The sequence below is a fragment of the Harpia harpyja genome, chromosome 3 (genome assembly GCF_026419915.1).
Source record: "Harpia harpyja isolate bHarHar1 chromosome 3, bHarHar1 primary haplotype, whole genome shotgun sequence".
Taxonomy (NCBI): domain Eukaryota; kingdom Metazoa; phylum Chordata; class Aves; order Accipitriformes; family Accipitridae; genus Harpia; species Harpia harpyja.
The window spans coordinates 64,116,025-64,130,723 of NC_068942.1; the positions used below are offsets into that span (position 1 = coordinate 64,116,025).

At 38.9% G+C, this 14,699-nt stretch overlaps 1 protein-coding gene across 6 annotated transcripts in view; it reads right to left on the reverse strand.

Moving 5' to 3' along the window:
• Positions 1 to 439: 439 nt before the first annotated feature.
• Positions 440 to 14,699, reverse strand: part of NRDE2 (NRDE-2, necessary for RNA interference, domain containing) — a 71,836-nt gene continuing 57,576 nt past the window's right edge. For 5 of the 6 annotated variants that reach the window (XM_052782970.1, XM_052782967.1, XM_052782965.1 and 2 more), the window contains 7 exons: positions 14,542 to 14,662; positions 12,340 to 12,518; positions 11,237 to 11,623; positions 9,361 to 10,289; positions 6,967 to 7,105; positions 1,921 to 1,992; positions 440 to 1,247 (listed from right to left, as the gene is read on the reverse strand). In XM_052782970.1, coding sequence (XP_052638930.1) covers positions 1,122 to 1,247; positions 1,921 to 1,992; positions 6,967 to 7,105; positions 9,361 to 10,289; positions 11,237 to 11,623; positions 12,340 to 12,518; positions 14,542 to 14,662 — 1,953 coding nt within the window. In that variant the 3' untranslated portion in view covers positions 440 to 1,121. The remainder of the gene's footprint in view (positions 1,248 to 1,920; positions 1,993 to 6,966; positions 7,106 to 9,360; positions 10,290 to 11,236; positions 11,624 to 12,339; positions 12,519 to 14,541; positions 14,663 to 14,699) is intronic. The other variant, XR_008234542.1, reaches the window with a different exon arrangement.

Below are 14,699 nucleotides of genomic sequence, written 5' to 3' on the forward strand. Positions count from 1 at the left end.
GTTTCAGGTATTCAGTGGCTGCAGGTACCCTCTCTTCAGATGAAGATCCAGTTTCTGAGTACTTGGGTCTCAAGAGCAGGGATGCTAAACAGTCTTTTACATATTTCAGCATATTCTGTCTTATACAACATAACTGTATCTTTAAATTGTTACCATATTTCATATTACTTCTCTAGGAGCTTGCCTGAAGCCTCTTGGAATAGAAGCTACTAATTAAACAATCATGTTTTGACTACTCTGCCTTCTTTGGTGAGGATTAAATACAGACCAGACCTCTACTTCTCTTATGGTGATTGCCTGTATTTGGGTCAAAAGCGAGTAATCAATTACAGGAACTTGTTTAAAAGCGAGCTGCTTAAAGATGCCTTACAGATACATTTTCATTTTTAATACACTCACAGTTCTATTAAATTAAGAAATAAAAACTAACTCAAGTTCCTTTTGAATTTTAAAATATTCAGGTGTATTTTTCATAAATATTCGTATTAAAATGGTCATCTGTCAAAACATACAAATATAAGTCCAAAATAGGTGCCCGCTCAAGCAAAGATTTAGCTGTTACTAACAGTATATATACAGATGTAACGGCTGTTTGACTTGGTAGTTATATATACACGCATGCATACCAAGCTGAAGGAAATTACTGAAGTCTGCCAACTGGAGGACAGTGGAGCATCCATCTGGCAGATGTTTATTTCCTGTGCTGCTCACCAAACCATAGTTGGCATGTACTGAATCTCCACTGAACTCTAGGGAATGTAATTTCAAACAATAGAATAAGAAATGTGGGCAGCATTCAACAGGAGGCTATTTATAAGAGGGTATCCTTCTGTGGGAGCCAGCAGTAATTCAGAGAAATGGATGCATTTTTGTGGGTGAAATGCAGTACTTGATTCCAGAATACTTGCAGCTAATAGAACTCCATTTTGATAGCAATTTATATAAAAGCTTAAAAAAACCAAACAAAACAAAACACAAAAACCCACAAAAAATGACCCTTAGGGAAAAAAAAAGCACATAGTACCCAAGTCCCAACAGACTTCCTGTTTGAAGAGAGACAGGTCTAACTGTTAGTTTTGGAACTAGCTTCTGTACTTTCTCCACTCATCTACAGTCTTCTTTTAAACCTCTAATAACAGATCCAGCTCTTCCACAGGTACCCGCACTCTCAGTTCTTTTTCAGTCATTAGATCAAGTGTCTCTTGCAGATCATCAGGGAAGTACTCTACTGCATCCATATAGAGCACCTAGAAAAACAATGAAAACGTTTTCTGTGCCATCTTTCTATCACAGCAAGAAACATAGTATAAAGTAGTACGTAGATACACGAACAACTCTGTAGCAAGAACATAAGATATCATGTACTTCTTTAAAATAATACAAGCAGAATTAGTACTTCTACAGTGACAGCAATGTAGATGTTTAATCAAGTCTTTTCCAACTCTTACTAAGTAATTTTATTCAAAAAGATAAAATATAGGTTAAGATGGCACTGGAGCATTTGCAGTATATACAGATGTTACCTGAGGAGTTGCAGGTAATCCTGAATAATTTATTATACTATTAACTAAACACATTTTTATTTGCCTATGTATTTCTGCTACTACCATGCTCATGACAGAACACAGTCTGAAAGGCACTATCACTTTTAGATCACACAGAGAAGAATTTATTATCTCCTTGCCTCATGCAATGCAACACCTTTCTGTTCTGAAACACAAACAGCACTGACCACTACGTTTGTTTCTACTTCAGATGCATCTCTTATCTGTAGAAAATCTTACAGTCCTTCTCCTTCAGAAATCTCTCCTTTCATTTGCATATAACTCATTACAACAACTACTAAACTTTTTTTTTTTCCAAATACAGAACTTCAAAAATTAGAGTATGATGTCAGGTTTATATTTTTTCTGTGCTTACCTTTGCCCAAGGACAGTTTTGAAGGGCTTTATAAAACAATCCTTTACTTTTTTCTTTTTTTCCTAGTGAAGCCTGTGTGAGAAATAAATGTTCATAGTTAATTCAGTAATAGCTGAAATAATAAACCAATTATCTCTGAGACAAAGAAATTACTGCTGAAAAGCTCAGTGTTATTCTGCTGAGGAATCCTTATTGCTATATATTGTGGTAGCTGTGCAATTGGACAGGTTACACTGGTGACACTGGTTACACTCTTCAATGTAATCGAAGAGATATCTTTAAGGAGTTTCAGGGCTTTATTTGTAAGACAAGTAATAGAACAAAGACTAGCAGAAAGAGCCTCCGCTGAGTATTTCAGTTAAACTCAGTGCCTTTGCCTATATTTGACAATAATACTGCAATGGGCAAGAGTGCAAATCATTAACCAAAACTTACGCCTGATATCCTACACATGTACTACACAAGAGCATCTTCGGTACAGTGAAGGTGATAATACATTATTTTTGTGCACTGAAGAGATCACACGCATACATTTTCTTACTCAGCAGAAACTTGTTAAGGCTGAATCCCTTTACATACAAAAACGGCTATGTCAAAGTAGCATCTATGTGGAAGGAGTTAAAAATTCTTCCTCAAAGTACTCATTCAACTATGTGATACAAGTACAGACCACACAACTATCATGAAATTTAAAAAGAGAAGGGTAGCAGAGATCAGAGTGCTGAACAGTCTCCTTAGCTTCCGTCATCCCAGTTACAGGTAGAAGTAATTACGATTTCTTGTGAAGAAATCTCTTTAACTGGGGTACTTTAAAAAACACTTAAACAGGGGATATTACGGCAAATCCCAAAAAAGCAGTAATTCCAAAATACTGAAAATACCTTAAATGTTTTGAGATGTCTGGAGAAGAAGAGATCTTCATTCATGAGTTTACATTTCCTCTTGTTCTGACTACACCAGTACTGCTGCTAAAAACCAGCAAGTTCCCTTGTCAATTCTTAAAATCTAGAAATTCTTTTTCATGTTATTGGTACATTGGTTGTAGAAACCTGTGCTCTTCTGGTGTCATAATCTCCCTTTAGTGAACAGCAATGCATCTCGCTTACTGGAAACCCTGCTGTCAGAGCTATGTACTAAGATGCAGACCCATCTTTTGCAGCTCTGCAAAGAGCTTTCAGCAGCATTCTGCCTCTAAGTTTTTCATAGAATCACAGAGGTTGGGAGGGACCTCTGGAGACCATCTGCTCCAACCCCTCTGCTCAAAGCAGGGTCAGCAAAAGCAGGCTGCTCAGAACCATGTCCAGTTGGGTTTTGACTGTCTCCACAGATGGAGACTCCATAACAACTGGACAACCTGTTCTGGCGTTTCATCACCCTCACAGTAAAAAAAAAAAAAGCTTTTTCTTATGTTTAAATGGAATTTTCTATATTTCAATTTGTGGCCATTGCCTCTTGTCCTGTCACTAGGCAGCACTGAGAAGAGTCTGGCTCTGTCTTCACACCCTCACATGAGATATTTATATACATTGACAGTATCTTCCAGGAGCCTTCACTTCTCCAGGCTGAACAATCAATCGCAAGTCTCCCAGCCTCTCCCTGTACAACACATGCTCCAACCCCTTATTCATCTTCATGGTTCTTGGCTATTCAAAGGGACCTGGACAGGCCAACAGCAGAATATGGTGCATCAGCCACTCCTCTTGATTTTGTATCATCTGCAAACTTGCTGACAGTACACCCTCTCATCATCCAGGTCATTAATGAAGATGCTGGTCCCAGTATCAATCCCTGGGGTACAGCACCAGTGGCTGACCTGCAGCAGGAGTTCACACTGATGATTACAACCCTTTGAGCCTGGCAGTTCAGCCAGATTTCAGTCCACCTCACTGTCCACTGTCCATGTTTCACCAGCTTGCCTATGAGGATGTTATGGGAGGCAGTCGAAAAAAGAGGCTTGCTTAAGTTGAGATAAACAACATCCACTGCTGTCCCTTTATCCACCGAGCTAGTCATCTCATCATAGAAGGTTACCAGATTGGTCAAGCATGACTTCGTAAAAAATAAATAGGAATTTAAGATAAATAGTCTGTTTTAAAATCTATATAAAAGTTTTGGTTTTAAACAGTGAGAAGCTTTTGCCCAAAATACCGAAGACTCAACATCTAGACAAGAGAAAACAGAGAGATTTACGGAACTTAGGGTAACACTGGACAATCACAACTTCTTCTTCTATGACTATATCTGAAAATTTTAATGTTTCTAATGGATTTTGCTTCTCTGAACAATGTTATTCAAAGCTCTTACTGTAAAAGTATTATTCTCCTCCATCGTATTAGCATCTAATAAATATTCCTTCTTGTTCTTGTGCAAAAGATATCTTACATGAATTAATCATTAGTGCTAAAATATATACTGGGTGATTTTACTTTAGCATTTGTGCATACTGGAGTCTCGTTAGTAGTTTGCAAAGAACAACAGTAATTCAATTGTACATTCCTATATACAAAGTTCTATAAAATATTTACAAGCATGTATTTGTGTAGAAATGGTCACAGTAATAGTCCCACACAAGAGATCTCATCAAACACAAGAGTCTCTCCTTCCTCTGCCTCCCCCATATTTCACAGCCTGCTAACTGCTGTTCCCCTGGCAACTTATTACATCAGAGGATGTGAACAGAGGAGTAATACCGTGGAATGAAACTGCCCTTACATGAGTTCCAAGCATTTCTTTTCTGTTTTCATCTTCCATATTGTACTTTGGAGAAGCATGAAAAGAACCAAAATGTCAAAACTGCCTATGAGAAGTTGATTTTATTTATGTACTTCCATGGTGAACTACAGAAGAAACTAAGATTACTGCTTTTCGGTGTTATTCTGCAATGCCAGTTAGCATAACCTTTATAGGCAGCTTTTAAGATTTCAAGAAGACTGTGAAAATTCAAGGCAAGTTATAAAAGCTATAGCTATGTTTTCCCTACCATGCATTTATTTTGCATGTGGACTGCACCTTGCTGGCAGATGTCATTGCCAGGTCACTCTTGGCAATCTTTGATCACAGCAAGTGGGAGAAGTGCCCAAAGACTGAAGAAAGTCAAATGTCACTCCTATCTTCAAGAAGGGCAAGGAGGAGGACCCAGGAACTACAGGCCGGTCAGCCTCACTGTGATGCCTGGGAAGGTGATGGAGCAGCTAATCCTGGAAAACATTTCCAGGCACAAAAACAAAAAGAAAATCATCAGAAGTAGCCAGCATGAATTCACTAAAAGTCATGCTTGACCAACTTGATGAACTGCTATGATGAAATGACTGGCCTGGTGGATGAGGGGAGAGCAGTGGACACTGTCTATCTGGACTTCAGTAAGGCCTTTGACACCGTCTCCCATAAGATCCTCCTAGACAAGCAGTTGATGGAAGAACTGGATGAGCAGACAGTGAGGTGGATTGAAAACTGGCTCAATGTCTGGGCCCAGAGGGTGGTGATCAGTGGAACAAAGTCTAGTTGGAGGTCAGTAACTAGCAGTGTACCCCTGGGGTCAATATTGGGTCCAATCCCATTTAACATTTTCGTTAATGATGCAGCTGATGGGGCAGAGTATACCTTCAGCAAGCTTGCAGATGACACAAAACTGAGAGGAGTGGCTGATACGCCTGAGGGTCGTGCTGCCATCCAGAGGGACCACAACAGGCTGGAGAAATGAGCTGACAGGAACCTCAGCAACAAGGGGAAGTGCAAAGTCCTGCACCTGGGGAGGAACAACCCTATGCACCAATATATGCTGGAGGCCACCCAGCTGAAAAGCAGCTTGGCAGAAAAGGACCTGGGGGTTCCTGGTAGACAGAGACTTGAACAGGAGCCAGCAATGTGCTCTTGCAGCAAAGGAGCGCTAATGGTATTCTGGGCTGCTGTTAGGCAAAGCATTGCCAGCAGGTTGAGGGAAGTGATCCTTCCCCTCTACTCAGCACTGGTGAGGCCATACCTGGTGTCCTGTGCCCAGTTGTTGGCTTCCCAGTAAAAGACAGATGTGCACATACTGAAGAGAGTTCAATGAAGGGCCACTGAGATAACTAAGGGACTAGGGCATCTCTCCTATGAGGAGAGGCTGAGAGAGCAGGGACTGTTTAGCCTAGAGCAGAGAAGGCTTGGGGCAAATCTTATCAATGTGTATAAACACCTGAAGCAAGGATGTAAAGAGGGAGGCAGGCTCTTTTTAGTGGTGCCCAGTGACAGGACCAGAAGCAATGTACATAAACTGAAACACAGGAGGCTCTGTTAGAACATCAGGAAACACTTTTTTTACTGTGAGGGTTACTGAGCACTGGCATGGGTTGCCTGGAGAGTTCTGGAGTCTCCAATCCTTGGATATATTCAAAAGGTATCTAGACATTGTCATGGACAACTGGCTCTAGGTGGCCCTGCTTAACAGTGGAGTTGGACAAGATGACCTCCAGAGGTCCCTTCCAACCTCAACCATTCTGTGATTCTGTGAAGTTATACAAAATCAGGATCTAGATTTGACTGAAATTTCAAAGTCCTTATAATTTCCTTACAGAACCCTAAAGTAGGTCTAAAACATAAATACAAGTCATCTTTGCTGATTTTACTTACGTAAAAATAATAAAATCCTAAGCTCCTACAATTTGCTTCCTCTTAAATTTTGCTCCCCTGCCCACATACCTTTATGTTGTGAGTAAGACTGGATGGAATCCATCTATTGACATCTTATGACATATTTTTTATCTATATAAGATGGCAGCCACAATAACTTGCCTGTATCTGTATTAACACTACACTGTCAGAAGCTATTACTCCTTCTAATCCATGTGAATTACATTTTCCTTAATATTCCCAGCAATAAGGAGCATTACAATTCAAATATATCACCTTGCAAATCATAGAGGTATAGCAGTATTTAGTATTCCTTTTTTTATACAGTCTTGTAGCTGTGTTCATGAGAAATTCCAAATATGGTAAAAAACCAAAACAAAGCAAAACTAAACAAAACAAAAACCACCAAAAAACCAGAACTGATACTCCTCTTCTTACCAGAAAGTTTAAATACATTCTCCACAGCAGTGGACAATGGGTACCATTTTCACTCTGAACTGCATGTTCGAATAGAGCTACAATCCGATTTGTTAACCCAGTTTCAGGAATAGTAGAATGTATTTCACCAACATCTGCCCTGAAACACAGAAGAAAAAAGAAACCACAGTCCCTTAAACCCAAGCTAAAGGACCATATCCAGGTAAGAGAGGGTAAAGATCAATGTACTGTCTCTGTTCACATAGCACTGTATATAGCCAGGTTTTTGCATTTCATGCTACAAACTCTGAATGTTATAAACCAGATTTTTAGCACTTGCTAATATAATTAACACATTTCTAAATAGGAAAATCAGTTCAAAAAGACAAATGAGGTATTTTTGTGAAAAATTATTTTAGCATGTTGAAAAATTAACCCTGTCCAATCGGAGGAGGTAATTTCTCTTTGAGTAAAATGCTCCACTATCATATGATCTTAAAACACTTATCTTAGTCTTCATTCAAGATCGTTTATCATTCCAAGCTTGGCACAGCAGCTCAAACCAAATTCAAGTCTAGGTCAGCAAGCCTTCTTCTGATGCCCAGGCAAGCCTGTTCAAATTTACCAATTGCCTTTATAAGGCCATACGTTGGTCTTGGATCAAGGCCTAGATTACAGCTCTGGATCTCAACCATGATTACAATAATAATTTTCTTTTTCACACAGAGATTCAAATCCCCTAAGTTCCAGGCATAACACAAAAGCAGGTACGTATTTTTCACCGAAGCATTGATTTCTACCTACAGCTGATGCAAACTGGCTTATTTTTGATGCTTGAGCTTGAAGAAACAGCCTGGAGCACTCATGGCAACATCACTTCTGCATGCACCCTCTTAGCCTGCCAACCTGTTTCACTCACCCTTAACACTTGCTCTTAACTTGCCTCTTTTTTCAAGGGTCTTTGAGGTCATGTTTCCTCTCATCTCAACCTTTGCCATGAGGGAAAATGATGTAATCTACTCTGCATGGAGTCAGACATTTGGAGCATTGTACCTCACACTGACTTACATATGCTACCGTTTTACCCTTCATGTTCATTTCTTTAAATGAATTCCATGCACTTAAACAAGCAGAAACACAAAACAGAATAGGAAATAGTCACACATAGTACAGACATTTTCTTAGTTTGTCACAACATCATAAAACATTAGTTTTTATGCATGACTGACAGGCCATTTATCTCTCTGTTGCAGTAGTTCAGCTCTGCTCTTGCAACATCCAACTTGTCCCTATACAAATATAAACTACAGGAAAGGCTATGCTAGCAGAGAACAATCCGGAAGGGAACTAAATGTCACAGAGAAAATCATCATTCTGGAATTTTAACATCCGTTTCCAGTAACTACAATGACAACCTATCATAGTGCCAGTCTGTAATTAACAGTAAATCAATTTACAATCCTCCTTTACATTTTGGGGCTGTAGAATTCTTCCTACAATATAGGATGACATACACTGACAGCTCAGGAATGTCGCTATCATGTATGCATGCCTATTGCCAGACTGTGGCAATCAAAGCAGTGGACACACCATCATTTTAAAGCATACTGATAATTCTTTAATTTCATCAAGTGTGAATATTGTAAGCTTACAGCTATGTAAAGCTTCCAGATAATGTTTCCCTGGAAATTTCTGTTGCTATGTGCAGACACAAAGAACCTAGCTGCCAATGTTATTAGAGATACGTAGGTAGCAGTGGATAGGTAGCTCCAAGCCACGGGTGGACAACACAGTTAGAGACTAAGCTTTAAGAATGAACACATATCTCTATTCCCCAGATCTCCTACCCCTTCCTCCTTTCCCAGTAGCAAAAAGCCTGAGTCCAGACCACACTGCGAATTCAGGAAATTTCCAGCATCTTCTACCTAGCAACAACCCCATATGAAAACTAAACTCTCAAGTACTCACTATGGAAACAGATCTGCCACAACTGTATTCTGTGATCCAGGAGTAAAGTAGGGCAGTGAGCTCAGTCAGAAACTGCAGTGTAGCTCCATATTACACTCCTTATTGCTGTAGTATTAAAATGCAGCAGTTTCTAAGATCACAGTGTCTACCTTGGCCATCTAAGCAGGCTCTTAGTTATTTAAGTACCATCTTGATGTCAGTAGCAAGTAATCAAACACAAAGCAACACACAATCTGATCCAGCAGAAAGGACAGGAGACTATCACCTAGGTCTTCAACTCTATTCAAGATTCTGCCACTGACTTACTCTTCAGTCTTGAACAACCAACCTTCCCTAGCTACAGCTTCTTCATCTGCAAAATGAGAACTATGATAGCATTTTCTCTCCTCTGCTAAGTGATGAGGCAGATCAAAAAAAGCATAATCATAAGGCGCTGCAAGGTATTACCTCTGGACATTCTCAGTGAGTTTTTTTCTCAGCTGCTCTGCTTGGATTGCAAACAGCCATGGCTCTAAAGAGTTAGTAGACCTTGTGACACCATCAAAAAACCTTCGTGCTTTGCTAGCACTGTGAGACTTCCTTTGGATGTGGATGTATGACCTCCAAAGAGATTGGTTGCTAGGATACCGTTTCAGAGCCTCCGTTAGTGCCTCTCGCAGGGGATTCAAAGGATAAACACTAATTTTCATGTGGAATCTGAGTAAATTCGTATGCAGCAGTGTGATAGCTTCAAGAGCAGTGGGAAAATTTTGAATGCCAAAATTCTCTCCAGTATTTTCACATTTCTGTGGACCAGGAGCTTCAAGTTTTTCTGAAGTCTGTGCATATATTAATACTGCAGCATCAATCCCAACAGTCAAATACTGGAACAGTGCATAACAACCAACCAAGTTAACCAGCTGATTAGCATCACTGACCTGATCCTGATCAGAAACTGGTGTTTTACTTAAATAATCTTGCAGCGCATGCTCATATGTTTTACGAGCTTTCAAGACATTCACAGATAACACTTGTCCACTATAGGGCACATATGGTCCACTTTCAGCCAATTTGGTCAATATATGAACAGCACGTGATATAATGGCTCCTTCTGTACTTTCCAGTAGTTCTGCTTCCAGCTGAGCATAAAGCAGACTGAGGCTGCAGAGCTGGGGACTCTTGCATCCTCCTGTCCCTGCTGTGCAAAGAGCTGTGTCAAATACCTTCCTGGCATCATCAATGTTGCCAAGCAGCCATTCTAGGTAGGCATACAGTTTCCAGAGAGATAGGTGGTTTCGGTTGTCAGGTTCTTTAAGGAGATTCTTGGCCAACTTTTTACTCTTCCTCCCTTGTGCTTTCACCTTCTTCTTATTTTTTGCTTCGAGACACTGAACTACCTGCAGGGGAGAATAAACAGAACAAATTTTGAGGGGTGGGAGAAGAAAGGAAAAAAACACAACTCACAGCATTTTTTAATTTCATTACTGTGTTTGTTTTCATATTGTTCCATATTTCACCACCAGCCAGATCTGTTGCTACTGAGCACTGTAAGTTGTCACAACTGTCCATTGTCAGCTCCCTCCAACATAGCCAAATTACACAGGCTTATCATTCTTACTCCTGCCACTGCCATTAAGTAATATCAAATTTCACTCTTAAAAGGCCAACTGCTCAAATAAAGAGCTGCTAACCTGTAATAGTTGAGAAAAGGAAAATAAATTATCCTGTCTGGACAGATACAGCTTATGACTAGCACAATTAAACCTCCAAGTAGCTTTTCACAGTGGGGAATGTGCTGACAGATCTGGAGATTGGATAGGAAGATTACAGATCTTCTGGTCAGGTAGTATTTGGGCAAGAGACAGGGAACTTCTCCGTAAGGAAACACAATACTAAACTTTCTGAAGCATTAGGAAGACAACCTGGACTCTCATCCTTCTGTGGGCATCTATTAGAGCATTTTTACTTAAATAAATCCATAGTCAAGTGAAAAGGTGTTATATCCTTCAATAACACTACAAATGTAACTTGTATAGGAAGTAGTAAATTTCTTGATAAGGTGCTCTTATCATGGTATTGGGGATTTCACACTTAGAATAGCTTGGTAAAAACACTTGGCTGACTCACTTTGCCTTGTAAAAAAATTATTTGCATCCATTCCTGTCTAGCATACAATGCATCATATAATAACATTTATCGAAAATTGCAAAAAAAATTTTGTCACATGTATGCCACTGTGTAACATGTCCTGAAGAAAAGGAATATTTATTTTAATTCCATATAAATATTAACATACAAGAAAGCCACTCATCACAAATGTGATTATATGCAGATTCCTCATTACCTTAGATATTTCATACTGTAACCAACAAATGGACAGGTTAGATTTTTCCTTTCCTGAAAATAGCAGGAATAGAACATGAAAAACATTCTGTATGAACTCCTCTCCTTCTTTATAGTGGCCTACGTGATGTCTCCCTCGTAGCATCGTGTCCATATGACCAATACTGTTGAATCCAGAAAGTGGAAAACTAACAGAAGTCAGTGGCTTTTCATCAGAAAGCACACTCTCAAAGATGTTATTTTCATCCATGGCAATATAGAGGTTGGAAGGAAAGAGTTTACTTGTACATGGAACTCCCAGGAATTGCAAAAATGAGTACAGTAGTTGATGTTGAAGATCTGGATTAGAAAGCTGGATTAAAGATGGTCCAAGATCATCAAATAATACCTAAAAAAATTCCAAATTAAAACAAACTCCATTAATTTATGCAATCAAATAAAAATAGCAAACCTGTAATTCAAGTCAATAAAGATCTATAATTACTATTAAATAGTAACAGAATGTCATTCAAATTAAAAACAGACAAGTTAAACAAACGTTGACTGTTCTTCCAGTCAAACTGTAAATCTGCTATCAAGAGATTTCTTTGCCCTTAAGTATCAAAGACCTCCACAGAAAACTTACACACTAAAGGTCTGAAAGATACTATTGCTTAGGCCATTTAACACATTTTTATTTGAAAATCAATGTCGGGCTTGAACTATCTCCCAAGAAGAAAAAAAAAAAAAGTTAAATAAATCCAACTATCTGACTTGAAGGCAACAAAACCTTTGTTTATTTAATGCATACATCTTCTTAAACACAGATTTCTGTGACATTTCCACATACGGATGAGAGAAATCACAGAACAGCAAAGACAGACTATTTGCCTACAGCACTTTCCAAAGTTTACCATGAGCTTCCCATGGATTTCAGAAGTCTCCACACGAAACCTCAGGTAAATTTTGAATTCCACACAAAGAAAAGAATTTTTCCAAGCGAAGAAAAGAACTTTTTCCAAATGGAGAAAAGAACTACTCCTCTAAAATATCCATTGGCAATAAATTCAAATGAAAGGATAATTCGCCTTATCATCTCCCCTTGTTTTATTATATCACAGTGACCTGTCTTTCTGGATCCTCACAGTCTTCTTCAGTTTCCTTTTTGGTTTTGTCTGGCCTCCAAGGTAACCAATGCCTTGCTTCACGAGAATATTCAAAATCCAACCAAATATGCCACTTGGGGAGACTTTTATCCTTTATTTCTTGATCCTCATCTATCTCTTCATCATCATCATCATCATCTAAAACCAAATCAAGACATACACACACACACAAAATTATAAAAGAAAAACTAATCCACCAAATCTAAAGGCCAGACTTGATATATAATTTAACTACTTTAAAAATGTAAACAAACACAGTGTTAATAAGACAAACACAAGACAGAGCTGAAAATTTCCACATCACAGTTCTGGGTTTTGACACCAACTCTATAGGAGTAGGAGGTTTCCAAACTTTTTGAACCAGTGAATCAGTGTCAGCACTCAAACTTCCTCATAGAGGAGAAAAGAAAACACTGATAGGCTGTGGACCACTTTTATCAATAGCAGTTTGCAAGCAACAGCCAAGAGTCAGTCATCTTTTTGTGCAACTTAGGTTCTTCACTTCATACCCAGACATACAATATCATATGTGCTCTATGAATTACTCATGTGCATAAAAACACTTTGAGAAAACCACTGTGAGTAAAATAATGTTAAACATCACAAACCAAGCTTGGCAATGTTGCTTTAAAATACCTGATATTTTCAACATTTTAATTAATGTGCAATTGAAACAACCAACATAGTTAAACACACACAAAAGGAAGCACTTAACCACATCCCACTTTTATGAACTTTCTGGACTATTAGATACAATTAGTGTATTTTTCCTGTGACAGAAATATATTAATTCTGTGCTGAAACTATGAGCACCTGTAGACTACGGGAAATCTGGTATAGATTTTTCAAATGCTTTTTTCTTTCTTGTTGAGGAAAAAAGTCCTCAAAATTTAAGGTTACCTGCACTACTTTTTTATTGGTACAAAAATCAGGCTATTTCTATGCCACCTCCAAATTCTTGATCCTGACATTTGCCATTAACTAAGTGAAACACTCCCACTCCCAATTTTTAAATTTCAGGTAAAACAAACAGGTGGTGGCAAGATTTTTACTCTCTATATATTTTTTGTGACCTGTAGCCTCTCCTTTAGTCAGCAACTCACAAAAAATGACAACATTTCCATGATCTAACCAAAGTTTGAAAAAAAATTGACCATTTTAGAGATTACACTGCATCACAGATTGCACTTTTGGGCTTGACACACATGGGGAAAAGCATTGATATATGCTGGACCTGCCCAAGACTGGCAGTGGTCCTCTCTCTATACCGAGTCTTCTCAATTTGTGGGCAAAATGTCTATAGTCATCAGCAGTGGAACTGCTGACATCAGTTAAGGGGCAAGGAAATTCCATCTTAATCCAGGGACAAGGGAAGCGCAGGATCATTTTTCAGTCTCTTTGTTTACTAAAAGCAGAACCAAACTTGCTTCATTAGAGTTGCTACAGCAGCAGGAACAGCAAAAGCAGAGACAGCTTATCTTTGGTCAGATACATTCCAACCCCCTGCTTCCCTTCAAGATGTATCTGTTTGAGAAATAGTCCTTGATATTAACAGAAGCACTGTAGACCAGAAGCCATGTGGACTAAGCAGCAGGGAGGCATTTTCTACATGCCTGCTCACCTAGAAGCACTCCAGCCAAGTGAAGATGCAATTCCTTCAATTTTCTACATCACAAAGAGAAAGGAAAGGTTTTCCTCCTATTTCTACTATATATTTGCTATAAGAGAGTGAAGTTTGATTCTAGAAACAGAATTATTAAGCGAGGAATCCTTGAGGCAACTGTCATCTAATACTATAATCCCACCTTGTCTACCAATATGATGAAAGGGTCTTAAGGGAAGTAGCTTCCTTCCACTTTAGACGGGCATGGGTCTCAACCAAGTACTCACACCTTTAGCCTTTTCAGCACAGGGTGGAGGATATGCCATCCTCTCCCTTAATTCTCATCCCTAGGAAGGACAACAAGATTCCATAAACAATATCGTACACTGAACATTCAACACATGCTTCTCCTGTGAAGTGTGAAATACTTTATCTTAATCTTGGTAAATATTTTCTAAAACTTGCATGCAAACACATGAAAAGAAACAGCTTGTATCATTCTAATCAAAATGTTTAGAACACATGGGCATACAACTACACATATTGACATAGGCATACCAGGCTTAAGAGCAATCCAGCCACCCTTTTCTTGTTGATGCATCCATGCCTTCCAGCCTCTTGCTCCTTTTTCTCCAATTCGTGGTTCACCGCTATCCCAAAAGGGTTCAAAGAATTCCACCTGTTGTTTTGGGCAGGGACAACCAAAACAAAACATA